Source organism: Myotis nattereri (assembly GCF_964212035.1).
Source record: "Myotis nattereri genome assembly, chromosome: 12".
In the NCBI taxonomy this organism is placed as follows: domain Eukaryota; kingdom Metazoa; phylum Chordata; class Mammalia; order Chiroptera; family Vespertilionidae; genus Myotis; species Myotis nattereri.
Window position 1 is genome coordinate 76,496,461 of NC_138087.1, and position 23,076 is coordinate 76,519,536.

Here is a 23,076-nt window from a genome sequence, read left to right on the forward strand (position 1 = left end):
ACTTTTTCTCACTCAACGACTTCTACAATGAGTATGATGGGCCAGAAGCTGGCCACATGACTATGCCTCATCCAACTACCCAACTACTGGGCTAATGATAACGAGATTACCATGAACACTGGACCAACTATGTATGAGTCATTCGCTCCAGCTGGGGTGAAGGTCCACCTGCTCTGAGATCAAAGGATCTCCTCTGGTACCTAAACAAAATGAGTTTTTTTTCCTAGGGGACCCAGCATGACACCTGCCACACCAAGTGTATTGGTCCTTTCAGATAACATTTACTCAGCATCCATTGCGTGCCAAAGGTGCTGCGGAGGCAGAAACGGTTTGACACGATCTCTGCTGGGCAGGCTGAGATGGGTCAACGTTTATAAAGTCCCTAAAGCTGATCGACCTGCACCAGGCTGGACTGCGCAGGCGCGGGATACCAAGGGGCACCGGCCCGAGGTCTTTCCTGGAGCAGGAGCCACGCATGCGCACACCGCTCTCTCGCCGGCGCACCCTCGGAAGCACTGTCAGTTTCAGGGGGCGGCACCGGGAAGCGTTTCCGGGGGCGGGAGGTGCAGGCTGAGGCGCTCGCGGCGGCGACAGCTTGAACCGGCCTGGTTCCGGCGGCGGAAAGTGTCCCGGGCCGGCTATGTGAGCGCCGAGCCCTTGGCAGGTACGGCGGGGTCGGGACCACGGGCGGGGAGGGGCCGGCAGGGAAGCCGGCGAGGCTTAGGGCTCACCTGCGGGCCGGTGCGCGCTGCCCGCCCCGCCAGGCCCGGCCGCCGACCCGGATGCTTCAGCCGCGCGCGGGTGGTGGGAGTCCCCGTGCGCCGGGTCCTGCGTCTGCGGTCTCCCGCCACCCCCGCGCGCGCACCGCGACGCCAGGGCCCCCGAGGGAGCGTCGCGCCCAAGGTCACCCTGCGGCGGAGGCGGCGGACGGACCTCGGCGGACCCGAGCGCTTAGAGGTCCAGCCGCCCTGTGTCCCGGCCTTCGGCGACCTCGGGTTCGAACCCAGGCCGGGAGGGAAAGGCTGCGCCCGGACGTCGCGGATACCTGCTTGTTTACCGCCGTGTCACCTCTGTGGCCGTCGGTGCCACCTGCTGTCACCTGCCCATGCTGCCTCTGAACGTGGCCCCTGTCAGCTTTGTATTTCTCTCCACTCTGTGTCTCCCGAGCCCACCCCGGAGTGGGTGAACCTTGTTTTTATCTCTGCTTCCGCCTTGCTTCTGTGTCTCTCGTGTTTCCCATTCACGGCCTGCCTGTAGGTGCAGCTCTTCGGCCACCGGTGTTGCTCCTAGGCCGCCGGTCTGGCTTCCTCTCCTGTTTGTGCCTCCCCCGGCCGGGTTTGTCTGGGCAGGGCGGGCCGGCCGGCCCCGACCGCTGAGCCGTGGAAGGTGACTCATGACCCCTCGAAGCTTCCGGTCCTGGTGACATTCTCAGTGACTAGCCTGCAGTCTGGCTCAACGCTGACAGGTGTCTGCCCATCTCGGTGTCAGGGTGCAGGAGCCCCTAGCGGGCAGACGGCGGCCATCTCAGAGCTCCGGTGGCTGATGAACCCTCGCCTTTTCTCACCCACGGTTCTTGAGGCCCGCTGCGCGGCCCCCTCCTTCCCTTTGCTCCATCCCTCACCCCAGGATGGCCTCCAGGGCTCTCAGCAGCTGCTGCACCGGACCTGTCTGCAGCGTCAGGAAGGGCCGGCCTGAGACTCTCTGCCCTTGGGGCTCCAGGAACAGTAGCAGGGTTTCCGGGAGAGCTGTGGGCTGTGTTCCCAGATGGTCAGTACCTACAGGGACTCGTCAGTGATGAGAAACCTAAGCATTTGGGGTTCATTCTCTGCTTTACAGGAGTACTCACTGGAGAAATAAGCCAGACACAAGAGAATAACTATTGTATTGGTCCACTTACAGGAGATACCTAAAATAGGCAAATTCCTAGAGAAAGAAAGTAGGATATAGTTTACCAGGGGCTGGGAGAGGAGGGAATGGGGGAGAGTTCGTGCCTAATTGGATACAGAGTTTTAGTTTGGGACCATACATTCTGGAAATGGATGGAGGTGATGGTTGCACAACATTGCGGTTGTACGAAATGCCACAACGTGTGCACTTTAAAATGGTAAATTTTATCTTAAGCGTGTTTTACCACAATGCGGAAAAATTGCTCATTGGAGACACCTGGAACTAACAAGTTCTTTGAAAATGTGATTTAAGAAATTCACTCTGTAGCTTTTAGGAATAGCATTTAGTTGAACCAGATTTATTGATAACCTGCTCTCTTCGCAGCCAAGGTCCTTAGGAGTTTGGTTAAAAGAATTCTGTTAGAATCTTCCTCAAGTTTTCTACTTATAGCAGGTCCCACCCTAGCTCTCCCCCTTCCTCCATATTCCGTGGATTCAATGCAGGAGTCTGCTGCAGAAGTAGAAAATTCGAGGAAGATTTTGCTTTTCACGTGAAGAAAACTCATAGGGTTGGAAAAATAGGGGTTTTTTTTTTATTATAATAATGCAAAATTATGTGTTATTTTTTTAAGGGATGCCTTTATTTTATGCTCATATTTAAACTGTCAACTTGCCTGTAAGATAGTTTATTCAAACTTTCTTATAAGATGTGGCAGCTGAATTACTACCATGTTGAATTCTAGATAACATTGATTATTTTATGTACCACCAAAGGGAGAGAAAACACTGCTAATTAAGCTATGACATATACTTTCTTATCATTTAGGCTTTTAAAATTTCTTATTGGAAACATTTTTAGGCTTATTTAGATATTTTTTTAAAATATATTTTATTGATTTTTTACAGAGAGGAAGGGAGAGAGATAGAGAGTTAGAAACATCGATGAGAGAGAAACATCGATCAGCTGCCTCCTGCACATCTCCTACTGGGGATGTGCCCGCAACCCAGGTACATGCCCTTGACTGGAATCGAACCTGGGACCTTTCAGTCCGCAGGCCGACGCTCTATCCACTGAGCCAAACCGGTTTCGGCTTATTTAGATATTTTCAGTGATATTCTAATGCATATATAACAAGAAAGAATAAGTGAAATAGGTTAAATTGTTCATTAAACTTCTTAACATTCCTTCTCTTTTGAATACTTTTCAATTCAGAATTGTGTTCATGCTTTTACACTGTGTTGCACTTTGTGGCAACATCCTGATTTAAGAAGTTTAAAAGTGTGGAAAAAAAAATTGCCTCTTAAAATTAGTGGAATATGCTCTATATCATTTTCATGAGCAATTTTTTTACCTTATCTTTATCCTATATAATGAAAGTAAGACATGTAAATTGACCATCCCTCCGCTACACTCACCAGTCAATCAGGAGTGAGTATGCAATTTAACCCGACAAAGATGGCAGGTTAATTTGCATACACAGGCGCCGGGTGGAGAGCAGAGTGGGAGAGCCGGCAGAGAGTGGAGCCAGGTTCCCCAAGCCACCCGACAGAGAGCAGAAAGGGAGAGCTGGTGGCTTGGAGGACTTGGCAGAGTGGGAAGCCATGGGACAGAGACAGAGCAGGAAGGGAAAACCAAGAGTACAGGGAGCACCAGGAATTCTGGGAATAGTAGTTCTGGTGGCAGACGGATCTCTTAGACCAGTGGTTCTCAACCTTCTGGCCCTTTAAATACAGTTCCTCATGTTGTGACCCAGCCATAAAATTATTTTCGTGGCTACTTCATAACTATAATGTTGCTACTGTTATGAATCATAATATAAATATCTGATATGCAGAATGGTCTTAGGCGACCCCTGTGAAAGGGTCGTTCGATCGCCAAAGGGGTCGCAACCCAAGGGTGAGAACCACTGTCCTAGACACTAGAGCAGGGGTGGGCAAACTTTTTGACTCGAGGGCCACAATGGGTTCTTAAACTGGACCGGAGGGCTGGAACAAAAGCATGGATGGAGTGTTTGTGTGAACTAATATAAATTCAAAGTAAACATCATTACATAAAAGGGTACGGTCTTTTTTTTTTTTTAGTTTTATTCATTTCAGCCGTAGTTTGCCCACGGCTGCCCTAGAGCAAAGTGAGCCTGGAGCAAATTATTGTTGCAGTGGGGGATGGAGGGAAAGCAAAGGTGAGAAACATAAGTAAAATCAGAGTGTGTAGGAAAAATTAAAGGGAAGATATCCTAAAACTTCCAGGAAATCTCCACCAAATGACGCAAAGAAAAAAAAAGCCTCTATTATTCTGTGAGCAACAAACCAAACTGGGTTGGGGGTCTCAGACAATTCGCTCATATGATTGCAAAGACAGAAACTTCCGGATTGAAGAGGGGTCCCCTGAGGGCTCCCAGATTGGAGAGGGTGCAGGTTGGGCTGAGGGACCCACCCCCAGAGCATGAATCTTCGTGCACTGGGCCCCTAGTCTAAAATAATTTTGGAAAGTTTTCCGTCTTGTTTGTAACATATTGAGGGAAAAAAACTTTCCTTTTATTTTGTTGGTATGTAGTTAATTTTCATGAAACAAGTGCCTTTCTGCATTCTGCTTTCTTGATTTGAGCTTCTTCTCCTGAATTTTAATGAACATGAGAGGCTAAGTTAAAAACATTTCCTTGGCTTTATTGTAATATATTGGCAGGATGACTGATAAGTGGAGAGTTAATATAGCTAGAACAATACCTTCTTTTTTATTTTTATTTATTATTTTTTAAAAATATATTCTTAGTGATTTTAAAGAGGAGAAGGGAGAGGGAAAGAGAGAAACATCAGTGATGAGAAAAAATCATTGATCGGCTGCCTCCTGCATGCCCCCTACTGGGAATCAAGCCCGCAACCAGGGTATGTGCCCTTGACCGGTATTGAACCCAGGACCCTTCAGTCCGCATGCCGACACTCTATCCACTCAGCCAAACTGGGTAGGCCCTTCTTTTTTATTTATATTTGTATTGTTTATTTTTATTTTTTTAGGGAGAGAAAGGAAGTAAGAGGGAGAGAGAGAGAGAGAGAGAGAGAGAACATTCCTCAAACTGCAACCTGGTATGAGCCCATGACCCTTTGGTGCACAGGATGATACTCCAACCAACTGAGCCACATGGGCCAGGGAATACCTTCTTTAAAAAATAAAATTATTGAAGTATAGTTGGTATACAATATTATATTAGTTTCAGGTGTACAACCTAGTGATTTGACATTTATAGACCTTACCAGTGACCTGGTGCACAGATTCGTACACATTGAAAGGAAATTAATTAGAAGGTGACCAGTGGAGCAGGACTGGGCGAGAAGGCTGGAGTCAACCTCCTGCAGTCTCTCCACACCTGTGGTGGCACCGCGGCTCAAAGGGAGTCTGCAGAGTGAGCGGGGTTCCTCCAGCAGGTGGGGTCCCTCGGCCTGGCCTGCAAAGATTAGGCAGAAACCGGCAGTCTATCCCCCAAGGGGTCCTGGATTGCAAGAGGGCCGCTCTCGGGTGACACACCCCAGAATCGTGCTCCCTCCTCTCTGGTTCGAGAACTGCAATTGCCAAGTCACTGCAGCTCAGCAGCTCCTGCATTGAGCGTTTGCCCCCTGGTGGTCATTTTGCATCATAGCTACAGGTTGGACGGTCGCTTAACCTTTTATATATATAGATGATGTGATCACCAAGTCTAATAACCATCTGTCACTGTATTCCCTGTACTGTACATTATGTCCTCGTGGCTGATTTATTTTAACTGGAAGTTTGTATGTCTTATTCCTCTTACCTCTTTCACTTGCCCCAACCCTTCTTCCCTCTGCCAGCTATCAGTTTGTTCTCTGTTTCTATGATCTGTTTTTGTTTTATTTGTTAATTTGTTTTGGTTTGTTTTAGATTCCACATATAAGTGAAGTCATGTAGTATTTTTCTTTTTCAAACTTCACTTAGCATAATATCCTCCAGGTGCATTCATGTTGTCACAATGGCAAGATTTCATTCTTTTATTTTTTTCTGAGTAATAGTCCATTGTGTGCATATACCTTATTTTTATTCATTCATCTATTAATGGACACCTAGGTTGCTTCCATTTCTTGGTTAGTATAGATAATGCACTAAACATAAGAGTGCTTAATACCTTTTTTTTTTTTTTTAAATCTCAAATTGTTTACCACAGTGGAATGTTTGCCTTTAAGTTTTAAAACATTCAGTGGTGGCTTAAAGGGTGCTATGAGTCAAACTCCATAAAGTAAGTAGCATGTTTTTTAGAAATCTTAAAAGAGGTTTTACTAAGTTCTTTGGCTAGAGTGTTCCAATTAGGAGAAAATATAGTGGTGCCGATTGACCGCGGTCTGGAGATTTTAATTCTGCAAAATCACATAGGCACTTACCAGGGTTGGTTTTTTATTTGACAAATGTGCCATGGTAATGTAAGATGTTAACATTAAAGAAAATTGGGTGAGGGGTGTATGGGAACACTCAGCATCCTTTACAACTTTTCTATAAAGCTGAAATTATTTCAAAATTAAAAGTTTATTTTAAAATAACAAAGGAAGAATCTAAGAATGCATAGAATGGACATCCTATATAATAAAAGCCTAATATGCTGAGTGTCCAGTCATCCGGTCAGCTGTTCAACCAATCAAAGCATAATATGCTAATGATATGCTAAGGCTGTTCACCTGCTCGCTATGATGTGCACTGACCACCAGGGGGCAGACGCTATGACCAGTAGGTTAGCTTGCTGCTGGGGTCCGCCGATCGGGACTGAGTGAGATGGGCCAGACACGCCCTGGCGCCCTCTCACGGTCCCTCCCCAGCCCTGATCATGCACCGGTGGGGTCCCTCGGCTTGGCCTGTGCCCTCTTGCAATCTGGGACCCCTTGGGAAATGTTAGAGAGCCAGTTTCAGCCCAACAGCGGAACAACCGGCCACTATGATGCTCAGTGACCACAAGAGGGCAGACACTCAACACAGGAGTTGCCCCCTGGTAGTCAGTGTGCTCCCACAGGGGGAGTGCCGCTCAGCCAGAAGCCAGGCTCATGGCTAGTGAGCACAGCAGTGGTGGCGAGAGCCTCTTCCACCTCCGCGGCAGTGCTAAGCATGTCCGACTGACGGCTTAGGCCCACTTCCCCATGGGGAGCGGGCCTAAGCCATCAGTCGGACGTCCTCCAAGGGCTCCCAAACTGTGAGAGGGCACAGGCTGGGCTAAGGGACTCCCCCTGCCCCTGCATGATTTTCGTGCACCAGGCCTCTCGTTAATATAATAAAAAATACCGATCTTGATTAGTTTTCTTGCTACTACTCACATACATATGTAGTTTTTATTAGCAAGGTAATGTGCACAGTGAATAGCACCAGCATCCCTTTACATTTTCAACATGATTTTTCCTTTCAGAAGTCAATGTTGATTTTAATCTATAAAAGTTCAACTTGGCCCTAGCCAGTTTGGCTCAGTGGATAGAGCATCAGTCTGTGGACTGAAAGGTCCCAGGTTCGATTCCGGTCAGGGGCCCATGCCCAGGTTGCAGGTTTCATCCCCAGTGGGTGGCGGGTAGGAGAGATTCTCTCTCATCATTGGTGTTTCTATCTCTTTCTCCCTCTCTCTTCCTCTCTGAAATCAATAAAAATCAATAATTAAAAAAAAATAAAAGTTCAACTTGGTTCTTTTTTTCCTTCTCTACCTAATATGCTTAATTGTCCTCTATTTTCTTGAACATATGGAATATAAAATTTTCTACTAATTGTATAAATCTGTCATTCTAGGTCTGTTTCTATTGATTTTTTTTTTCTCCTCTCCTTATTATGACTACATTTTTCTGCTTTTTTGCATGCATGGTGATTTTTTAATGGGTGCCAGACATGAATTTTACCTTGTTGGGTTCTGGATATTTTTCTGTAATGTAAATATTCTCAAGCATTGTTCTGGAACACAATTAAGTTCCTTGGAAATAGTTTGATCCTTATGAGGCTTATTTTTAAGCTTTGCCTAGCAAGACCAGCATTGCCTTTTATCTGGGGTTAATTTGTCCCCACCGAAAGCCTCTTCTGAATACTGAAGGTTTTCTACTCAGGGATGTTTTCGTCTATTAAATATTTTACCTGATTATTTCTTATACCCCATTCATTTTGTTCTTTCTCTCAAAGACAGTAATTAACCATATGTTGTGGTGCATTTTATCTCTAGTCTCTGTCCTTCTGTTCTATTATCTTCTCTCTTGCTGTTTTCATATTATCATCCTCCCCCTGCATTCTGATAGAAGTTCCCCAACATGCCTTCCACATCATTGATTCCATTTTCTATAGTCGAAATTCTGCTGCTTATTGCCTGTTTAAATTTCTGCTCTATTAGTTTTCTTACATCTTCCCTTTAATTCAGCGAGCTCTTTTTTTATATATCATTCTGCTGTTTTAGCTCTTCTTCCTTATACTTCATTCATATAGTCCATGTTGTCATAAGTTGTTTTCATAAGACAGTTATTTAAAAATGCTATCTAAACTGTACTCTTTATCTCTTGCTATTTTCTTCGTTTTGTTACTGTAGAATCTATTTACAGACCCCATTTACTTAACAGAATAAAACCATGTTGCTTTTATTGTTTATTAACTTTTTAGAGGGAAACATTCTGTTCAGGTCTAAAATTTTCTCCCTTTTGGGTGGATTGGTTTTGGTCTTTCACGGTATATCTGGGTACTGTTAGAACAAACTCTTAGCTCTTTTGCTGGTGGACAGCCTGAACCATACCGACACCAGAACTTAGCTTTAAGGGAATGGCTGGGGCCAGAGGCTATTGGGTACTCTCAGGAGAGCTTGAGCTCTGCATTTTCTTCCTTGTTGGTGAAAGTGATACCAGGGACCTTGTAGTCTCTTGCTCAGCTGGCAAATGATGAACGATGTCTTTGCTTCCTTCCTGGGCTACTACTGAGCCCCATCCTCATATCAGGTTTTTTAAAAAAGAAATCTCTACCAAAGGCAACCTTTGGTATCCCAGTGCAGCCACTTTTGAATATCGCCAATCTGCAGGATCTATCCCATGGTCCACCCTCACTTTTTAGTTACAGACCTTCCAAATGAACAGGTACTAGTGTTCCTCTGACTCAGTTGCTGCACTATATGAGGATTGCCTGGTATAGCAGGTGGAGTTGCTGGGGCAACAGCTCCTTTCAGTCTGACCACATCTCTACTATACCCTTAATTAAAGTTTGTGGCATACAGATAACTCTGGTCTCTAGTTTCTAGGACTCAAGCCAACTTTTCCACACTTCTTAGATTATTTTGGTTAGGATGTGGAAAATGGGAAGAATTATACGCTGCCCTCAAGTCTTCCTCTTACCCTGGTGACACCAAAATTTATAGTGACAAGATATATAACTGTAGGGTATACCAGGTTCCCTCCCCTGAATTCCTGGTGCTTTTTTGTCAGGCTTTGGGTTGAATAACAGGGTTGTATTCAAGTTTGTTTGTTTGTTTTTTTAATCTCCCCTACCAGATTATAAACTCTGGACGGTGAGATGCCTTGATCATCTTAAAGATCCCTCATAGGCCCTTACATACAGTATTTTATATTGTTTTTAGCGAGCTAATTCATTACTTCTGTTAAAGTCTTTTAAACAATGGGTGCCCGGCTAGCTCAGTCGGTAGAGCATGAGACTCTTAAAGTCTTTTAAACAATTGAAACAGGAGCTATACTATTTTTATAGATCACAACTGCCTGTAACTTTGAACGTATCGCTTATATAACAGAAAAACCTTTAAAGTGCAGGCTTTGCATGTTACTAAGATCAGGAAATATGTAGAAAGCCACACTCACCCAAAATTATGGCAGAGATCAGATACTTATTAAATTGCAATTGACACAGTTAAAAATAAAGTTATATGATTTTCCCCCAGTTGTTGTAATGTGTGGTAAAATATATATATATATATATATATATATATATATATATATATATATCGTTAGTTTGCCATTTTAACCATTTTCAAGTGTACAATTCAGTGGCATTTATTGTACTTGTTGTGCAACCAGCACCAATTTTTTCTTACCCCAAACAGAAACTCCACCCATTAAGCAATAACTCTCCTGAGTCCATGGTGCCTCTGGTCTACTTTCTGTCTGTATGAGTTTGCCTGTTCTAAATATTTCACATACGTGGGAATATACAACATTTGTACTTTTGTATCTGGCTTATTTAAGTTAATGTTTAGTATGAGGTTTCATTTTTATTTTTATTTATTTTTTAAAATAATTTATTTATTTATATATATATATATATATATATATATTTTTTTTTTTTTTTTTTTTTTTTTTTACAGAGAGGAAGGGAGAGGGATAGAGAGTTAGAAACATTGATGAGAGAGAAACATCGATCAGCTGCCTCCTGCACACTCCCTACTGGGGATGTGCTCGCAACCAAGGTACATGCCCTTGACCGGAATAGAATCTGGGACCCTTGAGTCCGCAGGCTGACTCTCTATCCACTGAGCCAAACCGGTTAGTGCTAATGTTTCATTTTTAGCATTATGTTCATCCAGGTTGTAGCATGTATCAGAACTGCATTCCCTTTTTTGTGTGTGTTCTGTATATGTCTTGTAGATATAATTGATTTATAATATTGTTCAATACCTTTATTTACTTATGGATCTGTCTGTTTTTGAGGCGTTAAAGTCCATCTGTTATAGATCTGTCTGCTTCTCTCTTCAGTTCTGTCCATTTTTGCTTCATATTTTGCTTCATTATATTTCTCTTGTTAGGTGTGTATACATATATGTGTGTTTATAATTGTTATATCTTCTTGATAGATTGAATCTTTTATCAATATATAGTATTCTTTGTTCTTGTAACCTTTGTGACTTAAAAATCTGTTTTGTCAGATGGTAATATAGGGATGGGCAAAAGTAGGTCTGTAGTTTGTATGGAAAGTAATACAATAATTAATAAATAATACAACAATAAACTCTGTTTTATGTACTCATAATTGTAAACCTATTTTGTTGACCCCGATATAGCCAACCCCGCTCTCTTTGGTTACTCTTTGCATGCAATATTTTTTTCATCGTTTTACTTTCAACCTCTTTGTGCCTTTATGTCAGAAGTAAGTCTCTTATAGACAACATATAAATAAGTTATGTTTTTTAATCCATTCTGCTGATCTCTGTCTTTTAATTGGAGGAAGAATTTACTTCTATCATTTAGCTATTTGTCCTTTTAATATCATGTATGCTTTTTGTTCCTCAGTTCCTCTCACTGTCTTTTTTAAATGTTTGTTTTTTTAACTTACTTTTTTGTATTCCATTTTGATTCCCTTCTTTTCATATATATTTTTTGTTATTTTCCTGCTAGTTACAGTGAAGTTACAGTTGGTATCTTAAATGTATAACAACCTAGTTTGACTAATTCTAACTTAGTTTCATAGTATGTAAACACCCTGCTCCTATGCATCTTCATCCCTCCCCTTAATGTGGTTATTGTCATAGATTACGTCTTCTTATTTTGTGTGCCTATTAACATAGATTCATAATTATTGTTTTATTCATTTGTCTTTTAAATCATATAGGAAAAAGGAGGAGTTATAAACCAAGCATAATATTATCAGTTTCTATACTTACCTATGTTACCTTTTTCAGTAGTCTTTATTTCTGTATATAGCTTTGAATTACTATCTAATGTTCTTTTATCTCATCCTAAAGGACCTCCCTTTATCATTTCTTGTAGGGGAGGTTTACTGGTAACAATACCCTTAGATTTTGTTTATCTGGAAATGTCTTAATTTCCCCTTCATTCTTTTAAAATAATTTTTATTGATTGATTGATTTTAGAGAGAGAGGAAGGGAGACACACACAGAAACATCAATGTGTTATTCCACATACTTATGCATTCATTGGTTGATTCTTGTACGTACCCTGACTGGGGATTGAATCTGCAACCTTAGCATATTGGGATGATGCTTTAATCAACTGAGCTACCCGTCCAGGGCTTGCCTCTTCTTCATTATTGAAAGAATAGTTTTGCCATATATAGAATTCATGGTTGACAGATTTTTCTTCTAGCTCTTTAAATGTCATACCACTGCCTTCTTCTATCACTTTAAATGTGGTCCACTGCCTCCATGGTTTCTGATGAGAAATTAGTTGTTAATCTTACTGAAAAGCCCTTTTACATGATGAGTTGCTTCTTTCTTGTGCTTTGAAGATTATCCTTTTTCTTTGGCTTTCTACTATTTGACTTACGATGTATCTCATGTGATTTCTTTAATTTTATCCCGCTTGGAGTTTGTTGAGCTTCTAGATGTGTAGGTGTGTCTTTTATCAAATTTGGAAAGTTTTTGACCGTTGTTTCTTTAAATATCTTTTCTACCCTTTCTTCTTCTGAGAGTCCCATGATGTGCATGTTAGTGTTCGTACAGTTAATAGTGTCCCACAGGTGCCTCAGATTGTGTTCATTTTTCTTCATTCTTTCTATTACTCAGGCTGGATAATATCATTTGCTTTATCTTTGAATTTGCTGATTTTTTTTCTTCTGCCTGCTTAAATCAGCCATTAAATTCCTTTTACGAATTTTTAATTTCAGCTCATATTTGTTTCCTAGGTCTGCCATAACAAAACATCACAGACTAGGTGACTTAAATAACAGAATTCACACACACACACACACACACACAATTCTAGAGGCCAGAAGTCCGACATTGTGGTGTTAGAAGATTTGGTTTCTCCTGAGCACTTCTTAGCTTGCAGATGGCCACTTTGCCACTGTGTCCAAATTTCATTTCTTACCAACAGGCCAGTCAGATTCTATTAACGCCCACCCTGACGGCCCATTTTAACGTAATGGCCTCTTAAAGACCTTATGTCCAAATACAGCTCCATCTGGGGTACAGAGGTTACAGGGCTTCAGCATATGCATGGGGAAGGGATATAATTCAGCCTGTAACACAGCTATTATTCTTTTTATCTCCAGAATTTCTATTTGGTTCCTTTCTATAATTTCTGACTCTTCATTGACATTGTTCCCTGATTTCCTTTAGTTCTTTGTCATATAGGGTTTTCGTTTTGTTTTTAGCAATTTGATACACAAGCTGATTGATTTAACATCTTTAATGAGTGCTTGCAATGTCTGGAATTTCTGATTCTTTTTTCCCTGTGAATACTCCATATTTTCCTTTTTCTTCGTGTAGTTTTTAGTTTTGGTTAAGAACTGGAACATTTTGAATATTCTAATGTGGTGGCTCTTGAAATAGATTCTTCCCCTCCGAGGCAGTTTCCTTTATTACTCGTTGAGGGCTGCAGTGACCTGTTTGAACAGTGTTTTTTTCCAAATTATTTTTCAAAGTCTATAGTATTCCTTGTTGCATATAGTCACTGAAGTTTCTGTTGCTTTATCTATGTGGTCAGACTATGACTTGACAAAGATTTCCTTAAATGCTTTGACCCAGAGGAATGTAGGGGAACATATGTTGTTTTTTAAACCTTATGATAGATGCTGCTGGGGAAGCCACTGCAACCTGAGGAATCCAAACAAAGCTGTGTGGGTCTACCAGACTGGCCAGGGGCAAAAAAACCCCAATTTTTGGAGGACATGGCCCTGTTGTCCACCCTGGCATCAGCCAGCACTGTAGGAATGTGGGCCAATGTCCCCCAGGCTATGGCAGGGCTGAGGAAGGGATTGTAGCTGGTTTGGGCACACTGCTTTCTTAGCAAGGTTCAGCTGCCTCTCCCTTCTTCAAGGGAGAGGCTATAAGTTACTCTAAGTGTCTGATCAGATTCCAGGGTTCCAAAATAGTTGATTCTGATAATTTTAACAGCTTACTGATTGTTTTTATGGAGGAACTGACCTCTAGAGCTTTCTACTCCACCATCTATATATATAAAAGGCTAAGCGACTGGGTGAGATGGTAGGTATGACATGCCGGTAGGTATGATGCACAGTGATCACCAGGGGGGCAGACGCTCAATGCAGGAGCTGTCCAGCGACAGCAAATTTGCAGAGTGCCCTCTCGCCGCACTCCGGGATCCCTCGGGGGATGTTGGACTGCTGGTTTCAGCCCGATCCCCGCAGCCCAGGCCAAGGGACTCCACCTGCCAGAGGGACCCCGCTCACTCCGCAGATGCCCTTTGAGCCCCGGTGCCGCCCCAGGTATGGCCGGCCAAGGAGGGACCGCGGGAGGTTGGCTCGGGTGTGTTCAGCCCATCTCGCCCAGTCCCACTCCATTGGCCGCCACGTAATTAATTTCCTTTTAGTGTGCACAAATCCGTGCACTGGGCCTCTAGTTTTCTATAACAGTGCTATGGCATTTATGTTTGTAGAACTGTTTTTAAAAGTCTATTGTCAGCCCTAACTGGTTTGGCTCAGTGAATAGAGCATTGCCCTCAGACTGAAGAGGGGTTCCAGGTTCGGTTACGGTCAAGGGCATGTACCTTGGTTGCGGGCTTGATCCCCAATAAGGGATGTGCAGGAGGCAGCTGATCGATGTTTCTTTCTCTCTCATCAGTGTTTCTAACTCTATCCCTCTCCCTTCCTCTCTGTAAAAATAAAATATACTTAAAAAAAATAAAAGTCTATTGTCAGTCATTTAAAATTCTATAACACATACTTGAATCTTGAAGAAAAGATGGATATTCAATGATAGTGTTGGAAAAGTAGGCTAGCCATTTTGGAGGGGAAAGGGCTGGATCCCAGTATTTCTCTTTATGCCAAAATAAACTTTATATATTAAAGGTTTAACATGCTTTTTAAAAAATGTACCAAGAAAAAGCCTAAATAATTTTTGTTGACTTTTTAAAAATAACCTTGGTGTTAGGAATGCTTTTCCATGTCTAACACAAACCCTGGAGCCATAAAAGTAACGATTGGGTAATTTACATACATTTCAAAGTTAATTTCATGAATTTACAAAAAAAACTACAAATCAGTAAGATGAATTGCCCAATTTATTTGAGCAAAGGATATGACTGATAATTTATAGGAAAAACAAATGACCAGTAAACATGAGTAAAGAGTATCTTATATAATAATTAAAGAAATGTTGGTCAAAACAACAGTGAATCATAGATTAGTCACTTTGGTGATTTGCCAAATTTTTAAGATCTTATTTGATAACATCCAGTGTTGGTAGAGTGTGGGGGAGTAGGTACTGTCATTACTGTGGGTAGGAGTGTGGCATGGTGCAACCTTTCTGGAAAGTAGTTTGGTAATACATATCAGAATGTCAAATGCACAGCCCTTTCTTTGGCCCCGCAATTCCACTGGTAGAGATTAATCTATGGATATTTCAAAGATATGCCAAGATAGTTATGCACAGATGTCCATTATAGCATTGCTCATCATTTCAAACTGGACAATTAAAATTCTGTAAGAAGAGAACTGCTTAAGTTATGATAAACCCATATAGCAGGAAACTAATATCCATTTGAACAAAATGAGTTAGCTCTTTTTGTGCTGATGTGGTATCTTAGTCCACTTGGGCTATTGTAACAAAATAAATAGAAATTTATTCCTCAAAGTTCTGGAGGCTGGGAAGTCCAAGGTCAAGGGGGCAGAAAATTCAGTGTCACTCCCTGGTTCATCGGTAGAATTCCCTGTCTTGCCCTTACAGGGAATTCCGGGTGTCTCTTTTATAAGGGAACTAATCCCACTCGTGTGTATTAGTCCCTCTCTCCATGTTTTTTTCCGGTTAGCTAAAAACAAAATTCTACAGTGATGAGGTCAAGCAGAGAATCTGTTTACATACTTCTAATCTATACTTTTACATAGTTTTCTTTCCTTTTTGAAACTGCAAGTATCTAAATAGTTTGTTTCTTGGTCTATTTTTGTTTTAAGTTATGATGAAACATGTTAAGAGGTATAAACCATCAACTAATACTTCATTCTACTTCATTCTTAAAACACTGTCTTACCTTTTAAAATGATTAATGACTACTTGGTATTTTGGCATCTTCTACGAAGCAGCAGAATGATGTGATAGGGAAAATAGCATAGGCTTTGGAGTCATAGAAACCTAGATTCAAGTCCCATCTTAATAAAAACTTCTATTTTGGGCTTGGCATAGTTGCTTGAAATCACTGAACTTGAATATCAATCCCTATATTTGCAGAGTCATTATAAAGATTAATTGAAAAATGGGTGTATTCATATATAGTAATTACACACCAGGGACATTATATACTCAAGAAACATTCATTTCTTCTCTTGGCATCTCTCCCTATCTCTCATTGTTGACTTGCAATCTTTGCTTTGGTTGTCTGGTTCTTTTATCTTATACTTTTATCTCATACCTGGTATTTAGCAATACTTAGATATAGATTAGAGTGATATGATAAATACCACTGATAAATCTGTTGGGTTTTCAGACACAGGCAAAATGAAGAGTTAATACCATGATGAGTGGTGGGTGGTTCCTACTCTTGGCACACTCATACCTGCTAGCCTTGCTCTGCGGAATTGTGCCGTGCCAGCACAGCCAAGGGTTCGGTGAGCCTGAGGGGGTTCAGTGAAGGATGTAGAAAAGACAGACAGAGAATAAGCTGGGTCTAGGACTAGGTGGATCTTCCTGTGCCTGGCTAGGGCCACAGAGAGAGATCCAGATGGCAAGTTGAGCCTTTATTTTATAGCCAGAGGTAAACAAGGTAGTGGTCACCATAGTTACAGTGTTCTTGTGAGTTTCACTTGTTTTGGCAGCACTTGGTGCATCTCCCTCAGCCCATTAGCTACCCAGATAAGATCTAGAGAGAGTCATAAGGTCAAGCCTAATTATGTTAAGTGGGCTGTGCCCCCTAAGCCGGGACTTGTTTGTGGCTTTGCCAACAGGTCAGTTGGAGGCTTAACCCTATAGCTGCTCCCTACAGGGAATGAATGCTCCACCCACCAGTGCCCACAGGCGAGACTCTGGTGGCACTGTGGGTCCCGTCTCAGTTTTCTTAGTGATCAGTAAGTTTCTCTCTGGGATGGCACTAGCACTCACTTTTCTTTCTTTTGTAGCACTGAACAAGATTTGTGATGAAATGGAGCCTGGAACAAACTCTTTTCGAGTAGAATTTCCTGATTTTTCCAGCACCATTCTGCAGAAACTGAACCAGCAGCGCCAGCAAGGACAGTTATGTGATGTCTCCATTGTGGTGCAGGGCCACATTTTCCGGGCACACAAAGCTGTTCTTGCTGCCAGTTCGCCCTACTTTTGTGACCAGGTGCTTCTGAAAAACAGCAGGAGGATTGTTTTGCCTGATGTGATGAACCCAAGGGTGTTTGAGAACATTCTCCTGTCCAGTTACACGGGACGTCTAGTAATGCCCGCTCCAGAAATTGTTAGTTACTTAACAGCAGCAAGCTTCCTCCAGATGTGGCATGTGGTGGACAAGTGCACTGAGGTTTTAGAGGGAAACCCTACGGTCCTTTGTCAAAAGCTAAATCATAGCAGCGATCACCAGTCTCCAAGCAGCAGTAGTTACAATGGCCTGGTGGAGAGCTTCGAGCTGGGCTCTGGGAGCCATACTGACTTCCCCAAATCCCAGGAACTGAGGGATGGAGAGAATGAAGAGGAGAGCACCAAAGACGAGCTGTCATCTCAGCTCACTGAGCACGAATACCTTCCCAGCAACTCGTCCACAGAGCACGACCGGCTGAGCACGGAAATGGCAAGCCAGGACGGGGAGGAGGCGGCCAGCGACAGCGCCGAGTTCCACTACACCCGGCCTCTGTACAGCAAGCCCAGCATAATGGCTCACAAGCGCTGGATCCACGTGAAGCCGGAGCGCTTTGAGCAGGCATGCGAGGGCATGGACGTGCACGCGCCCTACGATGAGCACCAGGTCACGGAGTCCATCAACAACATGCAGGCGGAGCACTCGGTCCAGCCTTCGGGAGTAGAGGAAGACTTTCACATCGTGGAGAAAAAAGTGGAAGCAGAATTTGACGAACAGGCTGATGAAAGCAATTACGATGAGCAGGTGGATTTCTATGGCTCTTCCATGGAAGAATTTTCTGGAGAGAGGTCAGAGGGCAATCTAATTGGGCACAGACAAGACGCTGCCCTACCAGCAGGCTACAGTGAGAATATTGAAATGGTAGCAGGGATTAAAGAAGAAGCTTCCCACTTGGGGTTCTCGGCCACTGACAAGCTGTATCCTTGTCAGTGTGGGAAGAGTTTCACTCACAAGAGCCAGAGAGACCGCCACATGAGCATGCATCTCGGTCTGCGGCCTTATGGCTGTGGTGTCTGTGGTAAGAAATTCAAAATGAAGCATCACCTCGTGGGCCACATGAAAATTCACACAGGCATAAAGCCGTATGAGTGTAATATCTGTGCAAAGAGATTTATGTGGAGGGACAGTTTCCACAGGCACGTGACTTCTTGTACCAAGTCTTACGAAGCTGCAAAGGCTGAGCAGAATACGACTGAGGCTAACTAAAAATAGTATCTGGCCCTTGAGTGGCAGGCACCAAAATAAAAGATGGTAATTATGCAAATCTGGGCACAGATGATGTGTGCTACTTGCTATTATGAGAGAAGCTTAAAAAAATGAAAGATATTTCTGAAAGACCAGTTCTAAGTAGGCCAATTAAAAAAATCCAGTTCCTCAGATTCGTATGTTCTAGTCCAGGTCTGGAGTAGGTAATGGGGGTAAATGAGCCCCCCTTCCAGCTGGCCGGGTACACCTTTAGGCTTGTTGTGATTGGGGCAGGTGGACTTGGTGGTGGAGATACCTGCACTTGGAACTGGATGCCAGCCCACCAGTTCCCTTTCAGGTGGTAGCCGTTTTTGATCACTTGTTACAAGGTCATGGAAGCTTATTTTGCTCTTGGCTATAGATACTTAGGTAATGTGGATTTGTTTTGGTAGCTGCTTTACTGAATGAAATGCTACTTATGTAAAAGCTACAAACAATGTGATTCTTAGGATGCGAAATTGATTAACAGAGCTTTCATCTGGTTTTCTTTCTGAAAGGGTATTTTAACTAAAACTAAAGAGATAGTAAGAGGGTGACAGTTGAAGTGTAAAACAGCTTATGGTACAAGCTTCGATTTCTGTACGACGCCACTGTCACAGTGTGTTTCAGACTCTTGATAAGGCAGAATTTTGTATTTAGTACTAGCATTTAGTTTGAACAATTGTATCTAATTATAATTCTCTAGTGTGCCAGAGATAGATATTTCTAATTGGCTTGCTGTCCCAAATCCGTTATGTTTTAATTGTAGCATCCACACAGTGGGATCTGCTCTACGGCTAGCAGACGGCTAGCCTGCTGTGACTGACCACGGCACCACTGGCTGCTGTAGCCTTCTGCCCTATCTTAGATGGTTCTTCCCAAAGAGGTCAGTCCGCGACCAGTTAGTGGGAAGGAGCCAGAAGTCACAGCTGAGAATGACCTGTGAGCTTCATGAGCAAATGGAGTGCTGCAATGACACTGCTCCCAGCTGTCAGAGTGAGAGTTGCCGAATAGCAGAATTGTGAGTGGCAGGTCACAGTGCAGGGAGAGAAACTACACAAGAAGAGAGGAGTCTTGGAACTACATTGATAGGGGAGATTTATTCCCTGAGAGGGTCACACTGAGCTAAGGCTGCCAGGTCTTTTGGGAGTGCTGGGATGTGTTTTAAAAGGGGGGGGAAAGAAGGATCCTAATTTTAGAAAGTAGTCTACAGATTCATGCTCCCAAATTATAGACAAAGCCGCATAAATTTACAAGTCCACATAGCTAGCTATACCTATCAAAAGCAACAAGATGAGCAGCTATTCTGAGACCTTTTCTCCAATCAGTCAGATGTTTCAGGGTGAAAAGCAAGCTTATGTTCAGGATGCTTTAAGCTCTGTAATAGACCTGAAATTATCACCAGGGTAGGACAGGGTGCTACTCTATGTCAACTTTTCCATAAACTTACTGGTCTATTCCTTCCAAGTGGAAACCTTTTTTTCCTGAAAATAAAAATAACTTTTCTTGGATTTGGGATGAAATTTTGTTTTAAAAGTTTGGTTTTGCTCTGATGTGACAGACATCGCTGGCAATGGCCTCTGATCCTTAAGCTTCTACCACCAGGTGTTTACTTGTTGAGCGTTGTCTAGAAAGAGGAAAGAAAGTTCTCACCAGTTAACTCTTGTAATCAAGATTACAAAACAGGGATCTACTCATTAACACTGTATCATTCTCGATATATAAAAAGCACTTTGTATTTAAAACTTTATTATAATACATATATATATAAATATATATATATATTGATTTTTTAACCTAGAAACTAGCTATTACCTCTTGGTTGTTTGCCACATTAATATTCTCTTCATGTTGAAACGTCACCATTACCAGTCCTTTCTCTGTGGACCTGACAGAGTGACTGGACAACCAAGCTCAGCGGCTCCTGTCCTTTCTCTCGTAAGAAGCCAGTGGGGTTAGGTCTGATCCTAGCCATTATGTGTGAGGGGAAACTGCTTCCCCCCCTTCATCTGTCCGCACTAAGGCAGAGAAGCCTTTTTGTTCTGCCAACAGCTGATGACCCTCTTCCGTGGTATCAGCAAACCACTGTCTGCCTGTTTGGAAGGTGTGACATCCTGTTTCCCATTAAAGATTATATTCACACGAGCATTGGGACACTGGGGAGAAGAGTCCCAGAGGGAAAGTTAAATACTGGGGGGAAACCACGTTCCTTTAGCCATGCCGAGGCCCGGCACCCACGTCGTGAGTTAATGAAGCGCCAGCACTGGGCCGGGAGCAGGAGGGCAGCCCTCTGGTGTCATTTGGAAGCAGTCAGTTGTGCTGGGACTTAGGTCATGAGTTGTGAAGCTGTATTTTTTGTTGAAATCCTTATATGCACATCAGCTACTAAATGTAGAATTTAAAGTCCAAGTTCCTCACCTCTATTGTTTTAAGTTTTTTATGATCGTTGAGGTTTCCATAAAAATTAGGGTTGTTCATCAGGCCAGCCAGACCCTGGGAGACAGTTGGGCATCTGAAATGTTGGCAAGTTCAGAGAGGTGGGGAAGGGGATTGCTTTAGTTTGGACAATTCTATAAACTCGGCTTTTGGGGGTAGGAGTTCATGCTGTATTACTACCTGTTTTTCCTGCCTACCCTGGGTTGGATAGTCTGTCTCCTTAGCCTCCGTACAGCTTTAGAAAATCTTTATCCTTCCAAAGTTTGGGTGGCTGTGGATAACATTTTCCAGTCTTTCAGGGATCATATCAGTGGCCTACAACCAAGGTATTTGTCCTCTATTTTATAGAGTCTTAACTGTGGTTTGATCTACTCCCAGTAGGAAAGGGCTTCAAGGCACCACCAGTGGTATTTAATGTGAGTACTGATACTATGCCTTTAATTTTAGATGTACACATTACAGTAATCCACTTGGTAAGTAGGCGTCACTGTCTACGGAAGGACTGCGGCAGCCTTTCGTCCTGGGCCCAGCCTGTTGATTCTGATGCAGATCTCACCTTCCTCCGGTCTCCTCTCCTGGCCACAGCTTTCAGGGAGTCTTCCCAGAGGGTTTCCTCCTTTCTCAGGGGCTTTTCTGAAATAAACTGGCCCCTGCGCTGACTTCCAGCTGCTTGGGAAAGCTGCTGAGCCTCAGCGGCTCCTTCCTAGGGAAAGGCCCAGCTGCCTGCCCCAAGGGAAGTTAGAGCCCACGGGCAGAACTGCACTTCCCTGGGGAGGGGGGTTTGCTGCTGTCCCTGGTCACCAAGGGTGGCGAGGACTCCGTCACTCCCAACCCAGGTGTTTGCTTTGAAAAGGTCTCTGATCGCTTAGGAGTGCTGGACACCAAACAACATAGGACCCTCCCTCAGCCCCCGCCCCATCTATGCCACAGTTAATTTTGTGTTTAGGTTGCTTTCATGGGTGACTAACTTTATTCAGTGAAATCAGGGTTTGTTTGATTGAGTTTTTTCTTTGCTACTTATATATTTAAAGGTACATGTTTCTTATTTTAGATCTCTACTGATAGTATTCTGTGGGACGATGCTGGAACACATTTTGCAAATGTGACATTTTTTATTTTTTTTTTAGTTTTGCTTGAAGCCTGTGTCACAATGTCAGTTGCTGCTGCCTTCTTTCCTTTTATGAGGTTCCAGAAAATTACTTTATTTATGCAAGTCAGGTGACTCTTAGGCCATGAAACCATTTGACGATAAACAGATTATCACTAGGTGCATATCTTATTGATATTTTGTGAACTGTTATGCCTGTGTTGCAAAAGTTGAATAGTTTTGTCTACATATATTGCTGTCTGCAGTGTACAGCATGGTTTTACTTAACTGAATGTTACTGTTTAATATTTTCTTCTTATAGAAGAGACCATGCCCTTTTGTATGACATGTTTTAATAAATGTTATCTGTCAATTTTGTAAACGTTTTTTCACTCTGGGTGAAACATGTCTTTGTTTTCATTCTGGCTTTTGCCACCTGAGAATAAAAGTTATATTGTGGCCTTTCGAGAATAAATGCCAAATAGGCAGTCGGATTGAATAGGTAGTGAGTGACCATTTGCGATGCCAGGCACTTACGATGATGCTCTCCTTAAAACCCCGCCAGCCCCATCAGGTGTTAGGTGTGCTGGGTGTTCTCTGCTCCTTTAGGTCCCCTCCCTACCCTGTGCTTCGTTCTGGAGTCCAGCCTCTCTGGTCAGGATCTACCAGATGTGCTGGAAGGAACTTGGCATTTAAGCGGAGAGGTTGGGGAAGTCACTCCCCTGGCTTCTTCCTGCCAGGTGTGGGTTGATGGTGGCCGGGCTCCTCTGCCAAAGGCCACAGCTCCTGTTGGGCAACTTCAAGGTTTGGTAACCACACCCTGCCTCTATCATTTCAAGCCAAGGATTGGTCCCGACTCCCTGTTTGCCAGGCCTCAGGGGCTTCTCTGCCCTCACAGGAGTCCCTTAGCCCCACCCACACCCTTTGTAAGTAGTCCCCTTATGACTACTAGCTCATCCCAGCTGAGTATGCCAAATGCTTCATGCCAGGACCCTGGCTGATGCCCCAGGTCTATTCATTTCACATGTGCAGCTGCTGGGATTCAGAGAAGGCAGGGTGTTCCCAAAGGCAGGACAGTGGCCAGAGCAGAGCTGGGGTGCGAATTCCGGGCTTCGTGGCTGCAACACGTGGAGGTGGCTTTTCCTCTGCTCCGAAATCCTCCTGCTCTTTAAGGGGCTCTGCCTCGCCTCACTCTGCCCTTCCCCAGCCACCCCCCTAAAAAAGGAAATCCTGAAGGACCAGCAGCAGTGCCCT

General features: G+C 43.2%; 1 protein-coding gene across 1 annotated transcript; it reads left to right on the forward strand.

Moving 5' to 3' along the window:
• The first annotated feature begins 558 nt into the window (after positions 1–558).
• On the forward strand, positions 559–22,281 carry ZBTB43 (zinc finger and BTB domain containing 43). Its single transcript, XM_081103744.1, has 3 exons — positions 559–664; positions 16,855–18,326; positions 21,183–22,281. Exon 2 carries the CDS (start codon positions 16,878–16,880, stop codon positions 18,279–18,281), a length of 1,404 nt encoding a protein of 467 aa, XP_080959870.1. The 5' UTR covers positions 559–664; positions 16,855–16,877; the 3' UTR covers positions 18,282–18,326; positions 21,183–22,281.
• The last annotated feature ends 795 nt before the right edge of the window (positions 22,282–23,076 follow it).

Excerpts from the sequence above, each read along its gene's own strand:
- ZBTB43 (XM_081103744.1), top strand. The coding sequence starts at position 16,878 with ATGGAGCCTGGAACAAACTCTTTTCGAGTAGAATTTCCTGATTTTTCC.